The sequence below is a fragment of the Buteo buteo genome, chromosome 1 (assembly GCF_964188355.1).
Source record: "Buteo buteo chromosome 1, bButBut1.hap1.1, whole genome shotgun sequence".
Classification (NCBI taxonomy): Eukaryota; Metazoa; Chordata; class Aves; order Accipitriformes; family Accipitridae; genus Buteo; species Buteo buteo.
In genome coordinates, this window is record NC_134171.1 from 58482219 (window position 1) to 58508221 (window position 26003).

At 40.6% G+C, this 26003-nt stretch overlaps 1 protein-coding gene across 1 annotated transcript in view; it reads right to left on the reverse strand.

The window, feature by feature from the left end:
- Positions 1 to 23886, reverse strand: part of PAPSS1 (3'-phosphoadenosine 5'-phosphosulfate synthase 1) — a 49242-nt gene extending 25356 nt beyond the window's left edge. Inside the window, exons 1-5 of the mRNA XM_075032527.1 lie at positions 23638 to 23886; positions 16511 to 16625; positions 11544 to 11779; positions 10053 to 10191; positions 7833 to 7951 (exon numbers count right to left, since the gene is read on the reverse strand). Of these exons, the coding sequence (XP_074888628.1) occupies positions 7833 to 7951; positions 10053 to 10191; positions 11544 to 11779; positions 16511 to 16625; positions 23638 to 23697 (669 nt within the window). The 5' untranslated portion in view covers positions 23698 to 23886. The remainder of the gene's footprint in view (positions 1 to 7832; positions 7952 to 10052; positions 10192 to 11543; positions 11780 to 16510; positions 16626 to 23637) is intronic.
- Between the last annotated feature and the right edge of the window lie 2117 nt (positions 23887 to 26003).

The window sequence follows — 26003 nt, forward strand, 5'->3', positions numbered from 1 at the left end:
TTCATTAAATAATTTTTAATCATCTAAAAACCAGCACTGTTCCAAGATTATGACATATTGCTAGCCAGGCTGCTCGCTTGAGTAACTAAAGTGAAACATTCTGACGAGATTTTTTTTCTGAACCTTAAGTACCCCACGTAACATTTACCTAGTAAATATTTAACTGTTGAATTAAGCACAGTTTTTATGACTTAATGCCTACATTATCTACAGCAGAAAGGCTCTATGCTTTTACTCTTGCTAGAGAAGTAAAAAAAAGTTTTCAGAGACTGAGCATTTATAAATTTAAGTCATTCACTATACAATGTATATTAGAATTGGTATTATGGAGGTTAAAAAAAAAATAATCTCTTTCTCAACTGGAAGTGGTTAATACAGAAGCACAAATTCAATGTATTACCTACAGCTAATGACATAACACCAGTGTCCTAATCTATACACTAACACTTAGAACATTTAAATGTGAGGCCATCTGTGCGTATATATAAGTATATGCAATGAACTGGAGTCTAGTTTTATAACCAGAATACCACAGAATATCAGGTTTTTATTTGAAAAAAATTCAGTTTTTCTCCATGCTTTTTAAACAAGACATTCTCCACAAGACAATCCACAATGCTCAACATCTCAAACTTCTCATAAGATATGAATATAAGGATAGAAACATAATTAAAAAAAAAAAAAGGAGAAGGGAGAAGGCCATCATGATAAAACTTTAAAGAGTTTCCTCTGATGAAGGATGGTGTAAAATGTCAAAACCCAGTCAAATGTTCCAGTGATATTCAGTAGCAAAAAATCAGTGAAAAGCAGCTGACAGTTCTTTTTAAAATATATTTTTCAGAGTTTTGGAAACTTTTGTAAAGTAATGCTTTGCTTTTTGAGGAAAAAAGCTCACCCTTACAGCAAAGTACATACAGACGTATAATAAGAATAAAGAAATTATCTTTATTTTTCCAGTATATGCAGCCCAGAGTAAACAGGTATGCCTGTAGAACACACAAAGTTTGCCGAAGAATTTTAAAGCACTTATCCAAGCATTTATCAGACATTAGGCACTACCTCCATGCAAAGTAAAACAAAGGGAGTGGGATGATGAAAGCAAGTGGGAGATAAAATGACTGCAGGAGTAAAAAGACTTGGGGAGTCTCACTGGCTGTTACACCATTCATCCAAAGACAAATGAAAGGAACACAAATTAAACTAGCACTTCAAAATTGCATTTTATAAGGAAAAGCTCAGTCCATTACATATCAGACACCATTTGGGAAGCTGATTTCATTAGACAGTAAGTTAGAACAAAGCCTGCCTTCTATTTTTTCTGTCTGAGCAGCAGCATTACAGCCCAGGAGAGCAGCAGCAGACTCCTGCCACAGCAATAAGCCCAGAATCAAATAAAGGTATTGCCTGCTGTAAAGAACAGCAGACCTTACAAGCAAAGTATAATGACTGAGTACAAATTATGCTGCTTCACAGATTCCCCTCTGGATCCTAGTCCATTACCATGCTAGAATGTCCTAATTTTACAAACCATCAAAAGCTTAAAATAAGTGTGCCTATTAAAAAGGTCTCTTCAAATATTATCGTAGTTTTAGTGTCCCACTAATGGGCAAAACAATGGAGAAAAAGGTTTCACAATGCAGTTTCTGTCAAGAACCTAACTCATTATAAGGATGTAAACAGCTTGAAGACAGTTATAGCAACACTGAGTCAGACATTTAGAGAATTTGTAAGATTAGTAAACCTAGACTCCCTTGCAGACATAAAAATGGTATTTAAAACAACTCCTTAAATAAAAAAAAAAAAAAAAAAACACAACCAAAAAACACAGCAGCAAGAGGAATCTATAGGTCTTTAAACTACGAATTTTAGGAAAATGCTAGGTTAGCAAGCCATCTAGTGACCACTTTAAGGTAGTAACTTTACTTAAAGGTTGATTCTACCAAAGGATGTTATGCAACGTTCCTCAATATTTATTATTTCTCAATGCATTCATATAAACAATGGCAAAATAATAAAAAAAATATACTAGATGCTTTATGGGAACATGCCACCTCAGACTGTGGTGGTAGGCTCTTTGCTGATGCTGTCTAATGTCCTCAACAGTCTGTAAGGAAAGGGCCTTCAGGCAAGTTTCTGGTAGATGGGCATTCACAAGTGACATCCAATTTACATTAGTGAACGACTAGTCTTATAAGTTCATATTAATTGATTTGCGAGGCCACTGAATTATTTATATATGAAAAAACCAAACCAGAAGTATTTGCTTGACTACAACAATCACTGAAGTTTTGGTACCTACAGCTTGCAGGGATGTTTGTCAGTACTTTTAAGTACAGGGAAAACTGACAAGTGCAATGACAGCCACGATTTTCTGGACTGAGGGCCACTTGTCTGCCCATCAGTTGTGTTCCATCACATTTTAAGTTCACTTGAACCATAGAAACACTCCTCCTCTTGTGCCAACAAGAGGAATTTCAAGAGGAATTTCTGACCCTAGCCATTCACTGCTGTTTCTCTCGAATGTGTAAAGACACCCTTTACACATTTGTTTTCATCAAAATGAGTCATGTTTAGCTTACATAGTATATCTATATTGACCTAAATAATTTTTACTGAAAAAATTTAGGAAATACTCATAACAAACATATCAGTCAGCAGATCTAACTGGATGATTGTTGCCTAATTGGAGTCTCTGTAATTAACATGGAATGGCTCTGAACCAAAACCTTGTCTGTGCCTTTTCCCAGAATACAGAAGCTAAAAAACAAGAGAAGAAAGCAGAAGAAATAAGTAACAAAAATGACACCACCACAGTATTTCATGATTACACAATTCAATGTAACTGAAGCTTGTTCTTTAATAATAACTCCAAAATTATACATGCTTTTTTATTAATTTGAGCTACTGAAAACAATTTCTATAACATTAAGTTGTATATTTTCAGAAGAAAACAACCACAACCAAAGCACACATACCTCAAAAATAGGAAATCCATAATTTAAAATACAGGAAGTTCTGCTTACTTTCCTAAGCATGAGAAGAAATCAATGTTTTATTGATGTGGGAATTACAGAAGTTGAATACTGAGGTGTTTTTTTTTAAATTATGCTTAAAAGCTTATACTCATTTCTGCTCACTCTGGCTTACATCTTTACTGTTGTGTGTTTAAATCTTCATTATAACAGTATAAATCTAAAAGTATTATCTTGCATATCCTTTACACAGAGTGTGTTTTTTTTATCCCAGCTTCTTACACAAAATAACTATTAACCTTATCAGAGAATCACAAAGGGGCCTCTGGAGGTCATCTAGTCCAGCCTCCTGCTCAAAACTGATCCCAGTACAGCAAGCTGCTTGGGAACTTGGCCCATAAAGTTTCGAACATCTCCAAGGATGGAGTATCCACAAACTCTCAGGGCAACTTGTTCTAATATTTGATCATCTTTATAGTGAAAGGCCTTTTTCCTCCTCTGTCTACTTTGAATTTCCCATGTTTCATCTCATGCCTGTTGCCCCTCATCCTACCCTTGTACACCTCTGAGAAAAGTCTTCATCTTCTCTATACCTTTCCATTGGGCTGCTAGAAACAGCAACAAGACCTCCTTTAGCCTTCTCTTCTTCAGGCTGAACAAGTCCAGTTCCCCTCAGCCGCTCCTTGTATGGCGTGCTCCAGCCCCTGACCATCTTAGTGGCCCCCTGCTCAACTCACTCTAGTACATCAATGTCTGTCTCCTACTAAGCTAGGGAGAAGGGCACAAACCTGGACATGGTATCCAGATAAGGTCTCAAGTGCCACATAAAACAGCAGAATTTCTTCTCTTGACCTGCTGGCTATGCTCTAGCTATTACAGTACAGTATGCAGTTGGCCTCCTTTGCTGCATGGACATGTATTTTCATAATGCTGACAAATGTTTTTATAATGCTGAACAAGTTATTTCGGTTCTCTTGTATCCTCCTCAAGTCTTAGGAAGAGAGATACTTTGTTCAGTTATCAAAAAGGTGAGTTATTCCACACAATGTCAGCATATATAAAAGTTAAAACGTAGGTATGCTGCAAGTTAATGTCATTGTACTATATTTCACACAAATGCTCACTTCCAGCATTATAAACCACTTATAAAATCCCCATGGTCTGCACTTTGTCTTGCGACTCCTAGTCTCACCCAATCACCTTTTGCTGTATGTGTTTGGTTTGAACACTGCGTCCAAACTAACAGTATTCATACAAATTTTCTGCTGAAATGATTTTGAAAGCCGGAGGAGACAAGAAACAAAGTTTCATATAAAATAATTATTCAGTACCTAGCTAGCAGCTGGGTATAATCAGTTGTGTCAAATATACTCTACTGAGTGCCTAATTTACAGTCAAATAATGAAAAAGTGGGCTGAAGACCTGTAATGCCTGCTCTACATGAATGTTACAGATATTAAAAATACTAAGCTCCCATGTTTGCAAGTTTCTCAATAGAAAAAAAAAATACTGAAAGATGTTTTGGAGCCTGCTGTAAGTCATGTTGGTGATGAAGGTGATCACCCAGAGTATTTTTTGTTATCAAATTTTTGATAAGTGAATGAGGAACTACACAAGATTGAGAACTTTGCTCCAAAGAGAATCACTGTGTCATTACAGTGATAGTTGCAGTATAATCTGAGGCAAAAAAAAACCAACAAAACTGAACAGATGTACAGAACAGCAGAATCCATTTCTATATATTTTCCAGGAACCACCAGCCTCAACCTTCACATCCTAAAACAAGACACTGATCTTATAAACCACAGCAACAAAGAACAACCCCCAACTTCTACTCTGCTCCAAATTCTCACCACTCCAAAATACAGAATTTGTATACAATTGCAGGTAATTGTGCAAATAAAGCTAGGAAATCAGTACTATAAGATATCATGAGGACCACCTTCCCAAACACAAGTATAATGCTAAGCTTAAATAAGAACTTGGCTGTAACTGTTGGGGGATGGGTGGGAGATGGAGGAAGGGACAGAAAGTTCATACATTCACAGTGGATTTATCTAAATAGTAGCAGAAGTGCATAATAAGATTCCAGTTTGGGGGGGCGATATTCGCAGAGCCACCATAAGTTGATGTCCCTAAGAATGGGACTTTTATACAAAGGTAGTTAAAAGTTTAAAGTTACCTACTGGAAATGCAACTCTTTCCTTGTACGCATTTGCACTTCCTTAACAATAAAGGTGGCCTTCCTGAGCTATGACTTCTTCAGAAAATATTTTCCAGGCTAAATATTGAACTTACTGCATAGTAAGGAAATACGAACTTTGTGCAAGGGGCTAGATCAGCTATATTTGTTGGCAGGAAAAACAATGAAAACAATGAAATCTTTACAGCCCAATACCCGCACTAGGCTTGTCTGACTCCATTAGAAAATATCAGCAGATTGAAAGCCAAATTTATCAAGCTCAAAAGCCACACTGACTTAAAAAGAAAAAAGTGTGCAAGCACTGATTTGTACAGTACTGAAAGCAGTTGGGAAAAAGAAATAAAAAAAGGAACTTTTCATATGACTCAGACTTGGTATCTTTAGGAGATACTCATCAGTACCTTGCAATCTAGGTCCCTAAAATGAACTTTGAACTATCTACTGCATTTACATGCAACGAAACCAAACCAGCTGGCCCTCAAAACCAAGTTATATGACAAAAGAACTTTCCAGATTCAACAGCTGCTTATTACTCCTATTGCTGTGTGGTTACCCCCTTTTTTCTTCCATTAACAATTGAACATGGTTTTGGAAAAGACCTGATAAATTTGTTTCAGAGTTCTTTTCAAATATTATGAAAAATTCTAAGAAACAAATAATTCCACTACCTATAAAAGAACAATGTTTCAAATTCTTGTTTAATAAACATATGTGTGTATATATCTGTCTATCTCAACACACATTTATATAGTTCCAGTTGTCTTCTCTTTACTGCCATTACCGTCTGAACTAGTATAAAAACAGTCCTTGAAATTCAAGGATTACCAATACTTTGAGCAGACTTCTTCCCAAAGTTTTTCACAGCTATTGAAACAAAACAAACATCCCAAATTATTTATAGTGCTGCTGGCCAATGGTCTTTTTCTTTAGTAATCACAATGGATTATTAAAGAACACCACAGACACAGCTTGTTCCAACTAAAGAAAACCTACAGAAATTATATTCTCAACATATCTCTGTATTAATATGGCCCAAGAACAAGAGGTGCCTGTTCAGCCATGCCTTGGTTTCGTTGTCTCTCATTAAAGTAAGCAACCACTAAGATATCTTAGCATTCATGATACTGTTATCTACAAAGAAAGGAAAAAAAGTGCTAAAATGTACCTTAAGCAAAGGACAGAGCAAAGCTGACTGGGCCAGGAGCCATTATTCAGCACTGTGTACCAAGCGCACCAATGCAAGACTTTGGGGATCACTATCTTGGCACACGTGACAGTGGTTTCTACAATTATGAAACATACTGAATTGTTCTTCTGAGCAGGAGGTGCAGGGCCTCCCACTGTCAGGAACTGCCACCTCCCATAGGTAGGACTCCTACACAGCTCTCTCCTTTTTTCTTCCAAAAAAATATTCAGATGAGCATTAGGGTAAAAATCCAGAATTCTGCTACAGTTTTCTGTCTTATGTCCTGAGAAAGCAGTGATCTATTAACAATTTTCTCGAAAATTTAGATACAAGAGACTAAAACTCTCCAAACCTGTACTGACACGGAGGATGAAAATTAAATCCATGCTGGCTACATGATGAGGTCTCTTGCTCGTACCAGCTTCAACACTTGGTGGAGCTTTACTCAAGCTACTGCCTACATCCTAAATTTCCAGAACATCCACCCCACAAAAAAAACATGAATAATTGTCTGCTAGAGTATCTAAATTAAAATAATTGTCTGAAATGTCATCCCACAACCCACTGACTATAGATAAGAATGTAAGGAGACACATATCTTCTACAGGAAGATTAGCAAGTTCTGGGGGTATGGTTTTTAAGAGAATAAAGCCATCTCATGGCTGCCTTCACTTTTAGTAAGTTTTTGGCTTGGGGTTTTTTGTATGTTTGTTTTGTTTTCTGTGGGTGGTTTGTCGGGGTTTTTTTGTTTGTTTCTTTGTGGGTTTTTTTGTTTGGTTTTATTTTAGGTTGGGTAATGAGCTGAATCCATTTATCAGACAACAGGAAGAGGCCCAGAGTCTTCAAAAGGGATGGTATAGATTGCAGGCATGAACAAGGAAAGAGATCTACTTTTTCAGAAGCTATGAACCATTAACTCAACTCAGCCATGTCAAGAAGATCAGCTTCCTGAACTGGTCATTACAGAAGTGCAGGACCACTTTTACTAGCACAAGAAAAACTGTGGAAACAAGGGAAACCAGACACAACCACAGCAGCCCCTATTTAAGCCATCTCAAATTACTGTGTAAGTGCCTCCCTATCTCTTCACATCTGCAGTATATATTCATTTGTACACTATAGAGACAAAGTAAAAAAATTTCAGACTCCTACAAATGCTAGCAACCAATTTTAAAGTCAGCATTCATCATTGGTTCTGTAACAGAGGCAGCCTTCTCTCCCTTCCAGTTATCAGTTATGATAATATAAATTAATTTTCCACTTGTCCAAATCTTATTTCACTTAGAGATCAATGTTGTTGCAATGTTTAAAACAGAAACATGCAATAGGACAAGTTTAAAAGCTAGAATTTAAAGATGTATAAGCCTTTAACTCTTAAAAACTATCTTTGCTTTTACCAGCACATACATTCAGATTGCAGGCACAAATTCTTTGAAAAAAGTTACTAAAATACGTCTGTATGTCTGCTTACCCTTTCTTGAAGAAGTTCCACAACTTGCTGTATACAATCATTCACATCACAGGAATCAGTTTTCAGCACAAGCTCTGGTGCTTCCGGTTTTTCATACTCGGAGTCAATCCCAGTAAAACCTACAGAACATAAGACAAAAATCTTAAGTGACTTTTTCCAAAAGATGACTCCATTTTAACATTGTTCACAGACAGTTTTCTAGACATAAACCAACACAACAGGCAAGAGCACAGAGCTTTAGCTTCCTTAATACAGGATTTCTTAGGGAAATCAACATTTTTTTTCTTTATAAGACCATCTGCTAATCCTACTATGTGACTGCGTGCAGCACATACATAGCACATTTTTGTTGGTGAAGTTATTTGATTTATACTGTGAATAAAGAAAGGAGCACTGGCAGAAGGTCTGTGCACATCAACCCAGAGTTAGTCATCCATCAGCTGTCCTTCATTGTTAGCTGTGATTGTTGCTTTTTTTTTAACACAAAGCCTGATGTTGAACGACCAATATATAAGTAAATTTACACTCAAGCCACCAAGCAGTACTCTGAAGAGTAAGGAATTCCAACACCTATTACATTAGTTTAGCTAATATACCCTTCTTAAGATAGCTGTTAATTTAAGGTAGATATGTGTGTGTGTATTATAGTTATAATAACTTTTGTCACAGACTGTGCAAGCTACCAGTGACACTTGCTCTGGCCTACTTAGCTAGCAATCTGCTTTGAAACAGAGGAGATTCTGACTAACCATGCATAAACAAGAAGGAAAAATCAAGCCCAAAGACAAAGCATGTAAGCACTACAGGTCAGGTCTGCAGAGAAATAACAGCTGGGTTACAGCAACTGAACATCTGCATTCTCTACAATTGCAAATGAAAACATCAAAACTCGAGTTTTTCACTTCAGACTGAAATACTTTCAAAATTAGTAGCTTAATTCCCCAGCAGAGAAAAAGATCAATTGCTGCAGTACCCCATGCGATAAAGAAAGGCCGATATCTGTTCCAAAACCTGTATACTTTATAAGTATCTGATTACTGGAGGAGTGTGAATAGGGAGCAAAGAAAGTGTCCCATTACTATTGCCAGGGAAAAAGACGACAGCAGTTGCTGACATTCCTTATGAATAGGCAAGTTCATTTAATTTTCATCTTTCATATATTGGATAGATCATAAGATACAGCTACTGCTAGACCCACTTGTAGCTTACTCAGGCACTGTCTACCTCACTACCACTTCTAAAGTAACACAATAACATATGGGGCTTGTAAAATTAAAAAAAATATTAAGGAAGTTCTACAGCATAAATAAGGATTCTGTACAGAACTATGTCTTTGTATTGTGCCATCTCAAGCCATCTTGCTTTGCTTCTGAGCAAACCTGAGTTCAGCCTTTTTTATTCCTGGTCTTCACGCTATATATTTGGTAGTACCAGAAGTATCAAGCAACCACTCATGTGGAATGTCTTAGATTTCTTGACTTTTACATCACTTTTGATTAATGGTGAGTTCATCATTACAGCACCTGCAAACTCAGCCCCTGAAAGTGATTACTTTAAAAAATGCTTTGCTTCTTAGTACAGGTAAAAAGTGCTATCATCAACCTCTGCAAACTATAATATAACACAGAGCAAAGCAGCGCTTGGAACAATAATTGTAATGAGTAATCACCTACTTAAGCTTTTTTTTATTGCAGGCTGTACTTAAATCTTCATCTGAGGCTGGGGATAGGAAATCATTTTCACAGGCAGTAGCATAGAACCCTAATTTCAAAATAAAAGTTAGTCTCTTCAGAAGTGTTCTTAATGGTCTTTACAAAAAGATAGTGATCATGCTTTACTTTTTGAAAGAAGTTAGTAACTCTTATTAATGCAATTCTTTGTAGACTTTAGAGAGAATCAGGCTCTTTTTTAACTAGTCAATGGACACACAAAGGAGATAGACTAATCCTCAATCATAAAAGCTTGCAATAGAAACCATGTAATCTGCTCAAGGTTTTTCGATGTGAGGATAGCCACTTTTGCCCTTTTACTGTCCTATGCATTTAACCAGTCAGTTGCATGACCTAGAAGTCAATCCCAATTTTCTGCTCAGTCCTGTCCCCAGTCCATGCTGCTTTTAAGGGTGGTACACTCACAGACTTGAGCACGTCCACTTATGTGGAGTCAAATTACACCAATGATTCACTTATGTAGAGAGGATGTGACTACATCTAGATTCACCTTTAATTTCTCCAGCCCTGGCTTTCTTATAGAGTCCTTTAACATCTCTCTGCTCACAGACATGCAATGGAGCATCCACAAATACTTCAAAAAAAGGCAAACTTGCCCCTTCATGAATGCGTCTGGCATTATTACGATCCTGAAAGAAAACAGAAAGAAACCCTAAAAGATTGCCCACATATTCTTATTGTCTTTCTGCTTTAGAAGTTCATTTTAAAGAAGCTGATAGCAGAATGTAAATGAGTTTTCAAATTTTGAAAAAATAAACATGATTTGATCAACTGATGCCCTGCAAGCTACAGCAGTTTGGCTGCAATTCATCACATGGTAAAAGCTGACAAGAAGATCTGAGAACTTTTACATTAAGCTGATTTATTAAAAAAAACCCAAAAAACAAAAAACCAAACCCAGGCAAAGAGCGTAGAATTTTCTATACCTGCCCCTAACTTAGGAGTTACATCCCCAGCAGTTACATTCACCTAGCTCACTAAAGTCAGAGGAGTTATTATTACCTGCTGCTCCTGATATGACCACCCTTCTCTCCAGAGCACCAGATTTCCCTAGATTCATTAATCTCACGACTTGCATACTCCAAATAAAATAATATTTGTATGGCTTGCCAAGCATTGAAACAATTGGTGAACATCATTTAGAGAACAAAAAGCTTTCAAAAAATCCACTAAAACCATCTCTTAGTAAATATGGTTATTTTTCCTCATATGTAGACTTCTGGTTTACTGCAGGATCTTGAGTTCCCTGAATTATTATCAGAACTGTTTGTACCACTATAACCGAAGAAATAACACCTTCTCATGCTGTGAAAGGTCTGAGCTACAGCCCCTGGGTCATTCTTCAAGATGCTTGCTGTTCACACATCCTTTTTGTCTCTCCCATCCATACTCTCATACACAGACAAAAAAAAGTCTTCACAAAACAACGTGAACATGGATTTAGGTTAATTTTCAGTATTATCTAATGTCACGTTGTATACACAACATGAAATAAAGTAAAAAGAAGTATGGGCAATTAAACATTTTTCCCTTAAGCCACTTGGTAAAATACAGCTCAAGCTATTCATTAACTGAAGGAAAAGCTGGTTTTAAAAACAGTTTAACTGAGTCTTCATATTAAGGGTATACCTAGTCTTCATGTTTATAAAGTACTGGAATCTACATGGATTGAATAAGAGACTGTAATTTTAAGACTCTTTCTTGGAGTACCATTTGGTTTTGCTCCTAATATTAGATTGATAATTCTGCCTAGTAGACTGAAGGGCAGTTATGGGACTAACAAACTTTTTAAATTTTTATTGAGATTAGTGTTTCTGAAATTTGAGTAATTACCTCTAGAAAGGAAATGACATAAAAAAAGAAATCAAGCAAACATTTGATCCTGGCTAAGTTCAACAAGGAATCCTATAACTAAAATTCTGAGTGACATTCTGCATTTTTTATTTTCCCTACACTTTATCTAGAGGGTTTTCACATTTACCTGAGTATAAGGAGAGATGAAACTAGTAATGCACACCAAACCAGCATCTGCAAACAATTTAGCAACCTCAGCAATACGACGGACATTTTCTTCTCTATCTTCTGGCGTGAAACCCAAATTCTTATTAAGGCCTTGGCGAATATTGTCACCATCCAATGTGTAGCATGGAATGCCATGGCATACTAAATACTCCTCCAGTGCCATGCTCACTGTAGTCTTCCCAGCACCAGATAGACCTAGAATATTCAATAATAATATGAATATATATTATAAGCATAGAAACAAGTTAGTGCAAATTGTAGTACATGTACCACTGCTAGTATGAAAAACCCAAAGGGACAGGCATCAGCAGCAATGCCTTTTGGAGATGCTTACCTGCAATATAAGCCAAGTGCCAGACAACGGGTATGGGGAGAGTAAGGCACAAAGTTAAGTGTGCAATTAGAAGCAGATAAAACAGTTTGGCCTTGAGAGCTGCTGCCGCTTATAGAGGTCATGCACATTCCCCAGTGCTGCTGCTGGCAGTTGTTACTACCTGAGCAAACTAGATTCAAAAACCCAACACAGAGTTAAGATGTTACGTTTACATCGGAAGAGGAAGATCTCACACTGAAGTGAATTCCAGTCAACAAAAGAAATGGGATCAGACCAAACTACACTCTGTTCTTAGTCCTTGCAAAATAACAGCACTGAATTAGACACCACAGACACAACAAAACTCACTCACTCAAGACTCACACACAGCAGTTATGCTCCACTAACCAGAGTCTGTTAGCAACAAGCAAAGACCATTTTAATATTAAACTTTGCTCTAGTTCAGAATCTTCGGCAACAAACCTTTAAACAATTGAGAAGTCTCACTGGCACCAAGAAGTCTACTGTTCACTTTAAGTTGTAAATTTATTTAAATAATTTTCCAGACTAGATTTCAGGAGTTTATCTAGAGCACATGCTTCAGCTTATACAGAGCAATTCCTAAATGGGACACAAACTCAAATCTCCGTAAGATGACATTGATCCTTTAAGTAAGAAAAAAAAAAGGGGGGGGGGGGGGGCAGGGGGGATAATGGTAGTTAAAAAAAAAAAATAGCACTAGTGGGTGAAGAAAAGTTTTTTCATCTTTATTAGTGGTGGTTAAGATTTATTCTAGCTTTCAGAGAAAGAAGAAAAAAAAATAATCACACAAAATGGCAGTTTGGAATTACTTCTAAGACCTTTACAGCAAAGGATGACAATCATGCTAACAAGCATGTTCTAAGAAAACACAAAGTGCAAAGGAAACCTGGATAGCTGCAATAGTTTAGGGTAATTTAAAGAGGAGGAGTCATTGCATTGGTTCCTCCTTCACTCAATTTAATATCCAGAAGATGCAGAGCAGTCTACTGAAAACATAAGAATACATGTGTACCAGGTCAAAACCTACATGAGAACTTAAGCCAACACATCTCTCTCAACAAAAGCCCCTGCATTCATCTCACAGATTTCAGTATGGTTTGGCTTATACTCAAAACTCTGAAAAAATTGCAGAGTTGTGAATAATGTCCTATCATCATCATTAAAAATTATCTACATCTTCTTGGACAACTCAAGTTTCTTGTGTCAATGCTTACCTGTCTACTTTGAAAAGAATAACAGCCATACGTGATTGTGATGGGTTAACCCTGGCTGGACGCCAGGTGCCCACCAAAGCTGTTCTATCACTCCCCCATCCTCAGCTGGACAGGGGAGAGAAAAATATAACAAAGAGCTTGTGGGTTGAGATAAGGACAGGAGAGATCACTCACGAATTACCGTCACGGGCAAAACAGACTCAGCTTGGGGAAAATTAACTCAATTTATTACAAATCAACCAGAGTAAGGTAATGAGAAATAAAACCAAACCTCAGAACACCTTCCCTCCACCCCTCCCTTCTTCCCGGGCACAACTTCATTCCCGGATTCTCTACCAAACCCCCCCAGTGGCACAGGGGGATGGGGATGGGGTTTTACGGTCATCACACGTTATTTTCTGCCACTTCATCCTCCTCAGGGGCAGGACTCATCACACTCTTCCCCTGCTCCAGCGTGGGGTCCCACCCACGGGAGACAGTCCTCCACGAACTTCTCCAACGTGGGTCCTTCCCACGGGCTGCAGTACTTCACGAACTGCTTCAGCATGGGTCCTCTCCACAGTGTACAGTCCTTCAGGAGCACACTGCTCCAGCGTGGGTCCCCCATGGGGTCACAAGTCCTGCCAGAAAACCTGCTCCGTGGGGTCCTCTCTCCACAGATCCGCAGGTCCTGCCAGGAGCCTGCTCCAGCGCGGGGTTACCATGGGGTCACAGCCTCCTTTGGGAACCCACCTGCTCTAGCGTGGGGCCCTCCACAGGGTGCAGGTGGATATCTGCTCCACCGTGGACCTCCATGGGCTGCAGGGGGACAGCCTGCCTCACCAGGGTCTTCACCACGGGCTGCAGGGGAATCTCCACTCCGGCGCCTGGAGCACCTCCTCCCCCTCCTTCTTCACTGACCTTGGTGTCCGCAGGGTTGTTTCTCTTACACGTTCTCACTCCTCTCTCCGGCAGCTGTTTCTCCCCGTCCCAACTTTTTTCCTTCTTAAAAACGTTATCACAGAGGTGTTACCACTATTGCTGATTGGCTCGGCCTTGGCCGGCGGCGGGTCCATCTTAGAGCTGGCTGGTATGGGCTGTCTCAAACACAGGGGAAGCTTCCAGCAGCTTCTTACAGAAGTCACCCCTGTAACACCCCCACCGCTACCAAACCCTTGCCACACAAAACCAATACAATGATGAAGCTGAATATTTTGACTTAGTCCAGAACCAGCTTCCAAAAGAGGAAGTCCTGCTCTCTTGCCCTCCCCTCTCTCCACTCACACCATCCTACCTGTATTATTCCACCACCTCTGGTGCCAGTTAGCCAACTCAGGTTTGTTTTTTTTTTCCTTTCTATTTTTTTTCCCCTTTTTTTGTGTGTGTGGAGGCTGTGTTAAGTTCACTGTTGATTTAGCAAGTTGAATCAGCTCAAGTTTGGACTACGAAAGCACTACAGCTTGTGCAAGGCAAGAGAAGGAAAGCAAGGCTGGAAACAGAACAGTCTTCTTTTGGCAGCAATTAAGTACACCCCCATCCTAGAAAATAAGCATGGCAGTCCAAATTAAAAATTTCAGCAACTTCATCATTTACTTCTCATTGATGCAGTCTTTGACTTGCAATTTTTGTCCCCACATCTACCTTACTATTCGCTCAAATGCTCTGGCTTTTCACACATCACTTGGTCTCCAACATGTAACGAAACGCAAAAGTTAAGGCTATATAATAATGAATTTTAAAAACAGCTTTTGAGCTGTCAAGTCTTTAGAATAACTTACACTCTCAAAATTGCATATTATTTTACACATTAAAGTACTGATTTTCCATATTTTTGATAGATTCCTCAGGGTTTTTTTACTAGGACACTCTGACTCAACATAAGACATTCACTAAAATTTAGCTCTCAAATAAATCTTAGCTTAAAAATGAAAAGTGATCTCTGAAATAACTTTCCATACACTCCAACCCCATGAGTACTGATGAAGTGAGATAATATTGAAGGGAGTATACCACCATTTCAGCTTTTACTCTAAAACCTAGCAGAGTCTTGAAGACTCACATTTGCACAGTTCTAGAATGGGTAGTATTGCTTACTTCAATACCTACAGCCCATTTCACTCCCCAACATTAGTGCTCAAACATCTTCATTAACCTAGCTTCCCCAACACACTCTTCTTAACACCTTACAGCCTTCCTACTTTTCTGTATTCTACCACCACCCTTCCTCCTCCTGAAAAAAAGGAAATGGGGCATTAAGATTATATTTGTTTAAAAAGAATGACAACTGGAAAATGTTGCCGTGTAGATAACTGAGAAAACATTTTTATCATGACCTTTTCAAAAGGATATTAATGAATTACCAGGAGAAACAGAAAGGCAGCCTACCAGATCATTCAAGCATTGAGAGACAGGCTGGAACTATGTGACAGGAACAGAGAAAGGGCTCCATTCTTTTACCAAAGAAATACATGACAGCAAGCTACTGTATCAAATCCGTTTTGAATGGCTCTCAGTAATTTGTTATCAACTACTGCTTTACCTTTCACACATGTTCATTAACACTAGTGGAAGCAAATTTTACTTAGAATAGCAAGTTTCTCTAATACTCTGAAGATCTTTTGTATCCCAATACAGCAGTGCTCTAAACGCCTTACAAAGTAATTAAATAACATATTTTGTTGTATTCATTTTTTATTTTCAGTTTTAACTGGAAAAAAATTCCAAAGGAAATAGGTTAAAAGTTCCAGGAACTTTGAAAGACAGAACAACAAAAAAAAAAGTCCCCTCACAGTTATGAACCAAGGCTGTCTTCCAGAATTTACTTACCCCCTCTTTTTACAATCAAAACAATTCAGTGAAAAAAAAATTGTGCTGATTTAAGAAATAACTCCCTGTATGCATTGCCTCAAAATGCAAGTGCTGTCCAAAGGCATAAGTTCATGTTGAAATGTTATTTCAACCCAAGGAGAAAAGAACACTCCAAAGAGAAGAGACCTTTACAGAAAACATTCAGAAACCCAGGTGCTAAAAACCCAAAAAGTTAGGTTTCATTTGTCAATAGGCAAAATCGACAGTAAGAAGAGCCAGAATTGGTTAAAACACACCCCCCCACACACACACACTCCAAAACTCAATCAAAATTAAGCAGCAGACAGTGCCAAATAAACAATGCTTCTAGAGCACTAAACAAGATACTCAAGTTACTGTCTGTCCAAGAGCGATTTCTTGCTGGTCTACCTAAAAATAGTAAGAAAATTGCAGCAAGGTCTTAGGTTCCACAAACATTCAACTTTGCATGAAAAAAAAAGGAACTACAGCTAAGTGGCTCTTCAGAAGAGTAACTAAACGAAAAGGTTCCTCAGAAATCCATGACTGTACCTGTTAACCAGACTGTGCATCCACGAAAACCACTTCTTGTTCCTACCACTTGGCCTCTCTTATTCCTGCTGACATGATGAGCTTGGTAAGTAACATTGGTTGCCCTCTGCATTCCCTGTAAAAGAAGTAGTTGATTAGGTCTTTAACTTCTGAAAGGGTAAGCTGGCAAAGCCTACTAAAAATTATTCACAGGCACAAAGAGAGGCTTGGAGACAGACCAATGGAAGTAAAAACAATGCTCAATCCATCAGCTGCAGCTGTCAAAGGACATAAAGAAAATTAGAAAAGCCACCCCCAGCAAACCACATCCCTTCTGCTCCTTCTGTGAAGCTGGGTATTGCCAGGTTAGTCAACTACTACTTTCAAATACAACTTGAGAAAAATCAACTATAAAAAGAGACGAACAGCTAGAGCTGCTAGACTTGACTTCTATTCATTTAAATCTAAGATGATCAAATGGATTCTTGCTCTCTCCGAACTAAAGTTGCTGTCATAAACCAGCCAAACATAGGCTCATTTTTAACTCTTAAGAGGCCTTTTCATTGCAAACTATGCATGTCTGTTCCAACTTTCAGTTCAGCAGACACACCCTCAGACCACTCTGCCTTTACCTATGATATCTTCAGTCTCCAGAATTGAGATATGTATTTTTATATATATATAATTAGTTACATATTCTGAAAGTTTAAAGAAAGTAGTATTTCTAAGTGACTTATTAAAGAATTTACTTTAAAAGATGGGATTTTTGTAATATATTTTTAAATTAAACAAAGCTGGTTACAGACTTCCTTAAAACTATTTATTCATCATAATAAGCTGCTACATGAATGTCTTAAGTAAGATGACACTGCTGTCAAACACATTTCACAATCTAAGGTGAGGGAACCCACAGGAAGATCAGCTTCAGCATTCCCTTTAGCTTTAATGGTATCTAGTTACATGAACTTTGTTCATAACAGATCAAGACCTTAGATAACCAGACAGAACATGAACAATCAAACAGAAGAGAAGGCTTAAAAAAAAAAAAAAAAGCGGGGGGGGGTGTATCAGTGGTATATGTAATGCCGCTTTGACTTCTCTTGTTTACAAACACATTGCAAGATATTTGCACTATCTTCTCTTTCATTGTTGTATCAGTGCTAGCTGGAAAGGAAAGCACTTAAGACATTTAATAAACAAGAAAGAAGGGAGGATATCCATCTAGAAAGTCCTAGCAGAGAGCTATTCATAGTTTTAGAGAGACACACAGAAAAATGGTATCTACTTTTGGCTTCAAGAACTGCTGCTACATCATTCTTCTGTAGAAAAACACTTCAAAAGTTTACCTATAACTTAATTGGAAGTTATGAATTTGTGTGATTGTATGTCCCCACTTCTATACACAGCTGGGCTTATAGTTAATACAAATTCAAGGTAGGAACAGATGTTCAAGTTTTTAAATACAACTCCATAATTCAGTGGTGACAGTCCAGCATCTAAAATTAGATGAAGACCAAATACCAACCCATAAGAAACCACCACCTGCAAACAGTTATAACCATACAAAATGAAGTTATACTTGCTGATTGTGTTATCTTCAAATAATTTATCTCCTAAAACAAAGCTGGTTTGCACACTCAGTGCAACACAGCTAACTAAAACCAAAAGTCAGAGTAAAAAAAAAAAACAACCAAAACTTTCTTCTTGTAGTAGAAACAACTATGCACTACATAAAATTGGAGATCTCAGTGAGCAAATGCATAAATTGTGGAATTAAAAACAACAAAAAGAATTAAAGTATTCAGCCTTCAATTAAAATAAAGATATGCTGTGCATATGAACGTACACAGCAATTCAAACTAATACATTAACAGCAACATTATTTCACATTAATTCCAGTTGTACTGTGCTGTACCAGGCAATGGATAAACAGAAGACAAACTCAAAGCACAGCTACCATGCCACTGTCTCAGTAAGCTCTTTTACATTAAAGCATAAAGTCACACATGCTTTGCTTTTGACTTCTGGCAATGAATCTATTATCAAACTCAAATACTTTGGAGGTCAAACGTCTCATCCAAGGAGACTTCTTCCAGTCTGTATTCAGTAAGTTACATCAGTTTTCTTTGTTTTCCAGAACTAGCAAAGCAGCAATGGAACTGATTAGGGTGTTGCACTAGGCTGACAAAACACATGAAACCCTGAGGAAGCAGGCAAGAGGGATTCTTAAAATGATGAGAAAAACCACAATTTTAAAAAAGAAAAAACAAAAAAGTATCAAGTAACAAAGTAGCAGAGATGACAAATCACAGCAACGAGACAGCCAACAGATTGCTAGAGTACAAGGCACACAAGTGCAACAGAGCAGCCAGCAAGCTCAGCAGTGGGACAATAATCCATCTGTACTTCAGAAGCAGGCATCTAAGACTAAAGGTTAAGGTGTCCAACCAGTTTGCATGCATTCACAAACACACCCATGCCCAGCAGCCCCACCTTTTGTTTACATGCACATGCGCACAAACAAGACAGCCCAGCGCTACTCCTGGGCAAAGCTGTAGCAAAATCTTATCTTCCAATAGAAAACAGCTTTTTATAGAGCTGTTCTAAAGAGTTAATAATTTAGCAAGTCATTCTCTCTTGCTGCAGAAAAACCTAGTAATGTTTTTCTAATAATTTCCACTTTGCTACTAGATGATTCACTACCACCACTGAGCAACAAAATCTGAACATCCGATCCTCAACAACATAAGTTTTTAATTACTATCCCTGCTATGTACACTTACTATAAATATTGATGTGGCACAGAAAAATACTCAGGAGCAGAAACCAGTGGCTTACATTTGCTGTGCTCTTAAATTATTTAGCCAGTCTTCAAATTCCTGTACATAAAATTTGATGAGTATCAGTTGATGAAATTAAATGGCCATCAAAAATGACAGCAGAAAGAAAGAACAGTCATTTCCTTTTACACTACATTGATGCATCACTCACCTTGGAGATCCATATTATCAGTGTTAAAAGAAATGAAACATATGAAAATGGGTAACAGAAAAACTCAATGTGATGAGCAAGTATTCTTTAAAAAAGCTATTTTAAACTTCTTAGCCTAATTACATTCAGTATAATAGTCACTACTGAAAGGACACGCTAGATTTTTGTAAAGGGGCTAATGAAAAAAAGGGCATTATACTCAAACGCCTATTTATCTGCTTTTTTTACAACCATCAGAAATTTTCTCTCTGACTTGCCCACAAAAATATTTCTTCCATCCCGTTACACATCAAGTGCTTCCACACTAAAACAAACACTGCATTTTAATATTTTCCCTCTTACTTACCAAGTTAAATAGAATTAATGCTTCAGTCCATTCTGTTTCATTATAAGGGTAATGTCAGCTGAGAAGGCTGACATATCCTTCCTTTCTTCTCCCCCACTATGCTACTTTGTTTCTCACATGAAATCTAAAGTGCCATAATAGGCTAATATCTTTGTACTAAAGATAAAAAAAAATCGGAGTATTAACATAACAAGACTTTCACAGATGTGCCCTGAAGAGCTGTAATGATAAGAGAACAAGAAAGGATGACTCTGCAGCTTTTTTTTTTTTTTTTTTTTTTTTTTTTACTTTTTTTGGCATAAAGGAGACCTTTTAGCTTTGCAGGTAGTTGACAGGGCAAATGAATACAGACATCTAAGAACTATGGGAACAGAAGAAAGAAAGAAGATGGGGACCAAAAGGAAATACTATCAACTTCTCTATGTAAAGATTTGCCGAGATAGACTTGACCCATATTTTTTTCTTATCTTATTCTTGATGTTTTGCCCAGTTGCAACTATAATATTTTTTTTGCCAAAGCCAAGTCTAACTATCAGTGCCAAACACCTTTCATGTGAGAACTCAGATCAGACACCCAGATGAAGAAGAGCAAACCCAAGTTGCGACACCAAGATCAAAAGACATTAGAAAGAAAAGATTATTGCTTAATTGTTTCATAGTTAACAGACAGATCACTACACTGGCAGAAACTGAATTTATTCTTTATTACTTCAGAGGAACAATGAAACATTGTACTTCTACAATCACTTTACATCAAATTTTAACTTTTCACAAAGCAAGACCTCTGGGGTAGGAAGTAAAGCTTTCAATGGCAAGCAGAGACTCCCCAAACTACAGCACCAACTTGAGAAAGCTTTGAGGTTGGAAGCATTAGGGAAGAACTGTGTAAAGAACAGGCACGGTTTCTATATAAACCATATATACTCAAGAAGCTGTGACTAATTCCATATTCTTCTGCTCTAAGATAACAGTGTTGATTCCCCAAGCTAACAACAGCAACACATCCGGTATCACCTCTGAAAAGTAGTCTTATCTTTAATGCCTATCCCATTTCCCAATCATCTCAGATATTTTCTAGGCCATTTGCTAACTTGCTCACCATGTGCCTCTTATAAGCCGGGGATATCCTGATAACAACACATTTTTATGACATTTATTCTTCAGCAGTGATAAATTAACCAAATGATAGGTTTCTTTTTCCCTCCAAACTGCTCTCCTCAACAGTCAAACAGCAACTCAAGCAGACTGAATATTGCCTGTTTTCTTTTTCTACATACAAACACAAGCAAGGAGAACAGACATAGTTCCAACATACAAATTGGACTACCACAGACGCTAAAACAACGGCACTTCACCTGAGAGCCTGTTTGTTCACATATTTAGATGAGGTTTCAGGACCTGTTCACCAACAGATCTGCCAGGAATGCCTTCCAATAGCTACTTTCTCAAACTGTGGTTTGAAAATTTGTCCTTTGATTTGGACAACTGCACTTGGGAAAGAAGGGCAAGCCCAGAAATGATATCTGAACATTAAGATGTTTTACAGTTATTATAAAACTAACAATTCACCAATCCATGTTCTGCCATAGCCTACAGCATTACATTTTCTCCCACTTACAGCAAAAATTCTTACTTTTATCCTCACAGCCACCCTCCAGAACGCAGTTTGCCACAGTGATACTGATACAATAAGGCATCTAAACACCTCTGCATTTAGCACCACCCAATCTGCCCAATGCATGCTCTCCTGCCACTTACACAGGCTAGCTTATGTTTGCCAGATATTCTAGTGCTGGGACAGTTTCAAAAAAATCACAGCAGCAGAAACCAGCCAGAATCTTCTACAGTACTGTGGATACAAGCAATTCAGTGATAACTGTACTGTAAGGAGTATATCTTCACTTGCCATCTGCTGCAGTAACAGTATGATCAAAAGCAGAGACAGCTTATTCACCACTGCGGGAGTGGAGTCATTGGCAGGCATCAGAGGGAAGGGACAAAAACGAAGACAGAAATGCCTCTGCTGAATATGCTCTCAGAAAGAAGAATTGGAGCAGTTTCTCTTTAGGAGTTACCTGCAAAATGATGCAACACCTCAGTTGTGTTAGGAATTCAAACTACACTAAAGAAAGCGTTCCACAAGTCTTCCTATCATCCTAGCTAGCGTAAAGGCAGTATTTGTGGCTCTGTTGTGTGATGCTCTGAAACTTGGAGTTTGCTGTGCTGAGAGGTGGGCTTGGCAAGGGGATTTCCACAGGCAGATGTGTATTTTGAATAGTGCTGGATGCCCAGAGAAAGTTTGGAAGACAAAGCTCTGCCTGGTGTCCTAGGGGCTGCCAATTCCATCAGGGTATAATAGGTCACTTTGGCCTTGCTCTCAGCTGAAAAGACGCAGAGTCAGAAGAGTCAGAACATTTGTCTGTGGAGTGTGTGAATCAGCAGCATTTTTTTTCCTGGTGAAGCTTACTGGGTTATAAAAAGCATTTCAGCTGAGGTCCTCTGAAGAAAAAGGGAGAAGCGGAAGACTTCCTCTGCTTGCCACGTAACATAGAGGGTGTTGCTAACCTCAACTGAAGTCAGCAAACAGTTAAGGTCAGTTAACTTTTTTTTGACCCATGATTTCCCTGGTTTGGACAAACTCATCTTGGCTTTGCTTCTGACAAATGAAATGATAGAGTAACTTTTGAATACACTTTGTTACCCCCACCAGACCTGACCTGTTTCACTATTTTCCTAACATCTGATTTTGCCTTTTCCTCATAGAAATTGAAAGAATGTAACTTACCAATTACTCTCTTATGTAAACAAGTTTAAACTTGTACACAGTGGAAGAGGCTTGGACAGGCACAGGCTCTACTGAATGCTTTTTAGTACAATACCAACTTCCCCATTTTTCAGGCAACCGTGAGGCTCGTCTTCTTTAATAGATTTGTCTTTTTAATGAGAGTAGTGGCCTGTACTACTCACGACAAGACTTCAAAGACTGGTTTACACTGTTACTTCCATATCAAATGTTTTCTGGATCTTATCTCTCGTCTGCTTCAGCTCAGCATTATTTGAAAGAAGTCATACTTCCCCACACACACATTTGTCTTGCATCATCAAAACTATCAAATGTTCTCAAAGGCCTGCAGTGTATCTTCTAAATAGCTGCATTTTGGTCTTTGCTGTAAACCAATCTTCCCCCATCTTTATGAACAAGAATGAAGGCTTTGGTTAGATTTTTTCAAGCCCTGTCTCGACAGTTTTCCACACAACACCCACCATACAAAGAACCTCAGTCTTTGGCCAACCCAGGTTTATGAATGGCCACATTGTACATCGCATTCTTAAGTCTTCCTTCTTCCAAAACGCTGGAGAAGCTGAGGGCTCGAGACGGAAGAGGCAGGGACGAAGCCCCCAGACCCCCGGTCCCCTTCGGAGGGGCTTCCTACCCTTCCCCACAGGCAGCCCCCGCCTTCCCGAGGGCAGCGACGGAGCCCCAGCACACCGGTACGGGGCGCGGGCGCACCCCCCAGCGTCGCCCCCGCCAGGCTCCGTGGCGACGCTCCCCTCAGGCAGCCCGCGCGGCCCTTCCGTTAACGGTCTCGGCCCGCGGCGCCCCGCGCGCAGCAACCGCCGCCGGCCCGCCCCGCATCCCCCCTCACGCGCCCCGGGCGAGCGGCAGGGAGCGGTGCAGGGAGCTCCCCGTCCCGGCGCCCGCAGCCGCCCACTGCCACATCACCACGGCGCTCGGCCGCTTCTTCCTTCCCTCTCCGCTCTCCCCCGCACGCCCACCTGCCCACAGGCGCACCGCTCCCCGCCCGCTCACCCAGCTCGGCACCCTGTTGCTCAGCTTGACTTTCTTGCACTGGCTCTCGGGCAGCTCCATGGCCGCGGGGGCAGCGAGAGGAGGAAGAGAGGAGAAGGAGGAGGAGGAGAACGCGCCTTCCCCACAGATGCTCGACGCGGATACAGCCGCTGCCGCCAGGGAGCTCTGCCGTGTGCGCGTCCCCGCCCGCGGCTCGGCCAAAGGTGGTGCAGGGAGGAGCCGCGGCCCGCCGGGAGGGAGGGAGCAGCCAGAGAGCGGGGGGGGCGGGCGGGGGGAGAGGAGCCCGGCCACGCGCGTGCGCGGCGCCGTGACGCGCGCCAGGGTGGGCGGTGGCGGCCGGAGGCGGCCGGAGGCTGCCGCTTCCGCCGCGGCCGCTCCAGCCCGCCCGCTGCTGCCCCTGGCGGGCGGCGGGGCCCGGCCCGGGACTTCGCCCGCCGGCGCGGCTCGCTCTATTGCCGCCCGCTCTGCCCCGTAACGTGACCTTCGGGGCGGCGTTGCGGAGCGGCTGGCTCGTGCGTGTGATGCTTTGGGTCGCACAGCCAGCCCTGCGCGTTTGGAAATGAGGAAGGCTGCAGCGATGGGAGAGGCCGTTTGCCTGCTCCTGCCGCCGGGATGCCGCAGCTGGCACCAGTAACCCAGAAGCTCCCCCCGCCTCTCCGGTTACCACACGGAGGTGGAGGAGAGGTTGTTATGCCCCTCAGCAGGAGTGGGGGAGGGGCGGCCAAGTGGCTGTCTCATTTTTCAGTGACGGGGGCAAGGTAAAGACGCAGCCGAAGCAGAGCGCTCGTTCCCCTGCCCTCAAAGAAAGACAGGGCTTTGCTGCAAAGCTTTAGCTTGGAGGTGACGAAACCTCTAAGAAGCAGCAGCGTGAGCACCGGTGGCGATGTAGTCATGAGTGACTTGGAAGGTGAGGATTGTTTCAGTTAAATCTCCCACCTTACAAGGATTTCCCCAACAAACAAAGCGAATCCTGTGCTGCGTTCTAGGAAATAATAGAATCATAGAAGCCTTTAGGTTGGAAAAGACCTTCAAGATTATCGAGTCCAGCCATCATCCATGCCTACTAAACCATGTTCTGGAGTACCTTGTCTACTCGCTTTTTGAATACCTCCAGGGATGGTGACTCAACCACTTCCCTGGGGAGCCCATTCCAACCTCTGACAACCCTCTCAGTAAAGAAATTTTTCCTAACATCCAACCTAAATCTCCCTTGCCGCAACTTGAGGCTGTTTCCTCTTGTCCTATCTCCAGCCACCTGACAGAAGAGACCAGCACTCACTTACCTCACTACAACCCCCCTTCAGGTAGTTATAGAGAGCGATAAGGTCTCCCCTCAGCCTCCTCTCCTCCAGACTAAAGAGCCCCAGCTCCCTCAGCCCCTCCTCATAAGACTTGTGCTCCAGGCCCCTCACCAACTTGGTTGCCCTCCTCTGAACACCCTCCAGCACCTCAATGTCTTTCCTGTGGTGAGGGGCCCAAAACTGAACACAGTATTCAAGGTGCACCAGTGCCGAGTACAGGGGGACAATCACTTCCCTGCTCCTGCTGGCCACACTGTTTCTGATACAGGCCAGGATGCCGTTGGCCTTCTTGGCCACCTGGGCACACTGCTGGCTCATATTCAGCCGGCTGTCAACCAGCACACCCAGGTCCTTTTCCACCAAGCAGCTCTCCAGCCACTCTTCCCCAAGCCTGTAGCACTGCATGGGGTTGCCATGACCTAAGTGCAGGACCCGGAACTTGGCCTTGTTGAACTTCATACGATTGGCCTTGGCTCATCAATCCAGCCTGTCCAGATCTCGCTGTAGAGCCTTCCTACCCTCAAGCAGATCGACCCTGCCTCCCAACTTGGTGTCATCTGCAAACTTGCTGAGGGTGCACTCAATCCCCTCATCCAAATCATTAATAAAGATATTAAACAGAACATGGCCCAACACCGAGCCCTGGGGAACACCACTTGTGATCCACCGCCAAGTGGATTTAACCCCATTCACCACTACCCTCTGGGCTCGTCCATCCAGCCAGTTTTTCACCCAGCAAAGAGTACACTTGACCAAGCCATGAGACACCAACTTCTCAAGGAGTATCCCATGAGAGACAGTGTCAAAGGCCTTGCTGAAGTCGAGGTAGATGACATCCACAGCCTTTCCCTCATCCACTAGGCAGGTCACCTGGTCATAGGAGGAGATCAGGTTGGTCAAGCAGGACCTGTCTTTCGTAAACCCATGCTGACTGGGCCCGATCCCCTGCTTGTCCTGGACTTGCCATGTGAGTGCTCTCAAGACAAACTGTTCCATAATCTTCCCCGATACCAAGGTCAGGCTGACAGGCCTGTAGTTCCCCGCATCCTCCCTCCGACCCTTCTT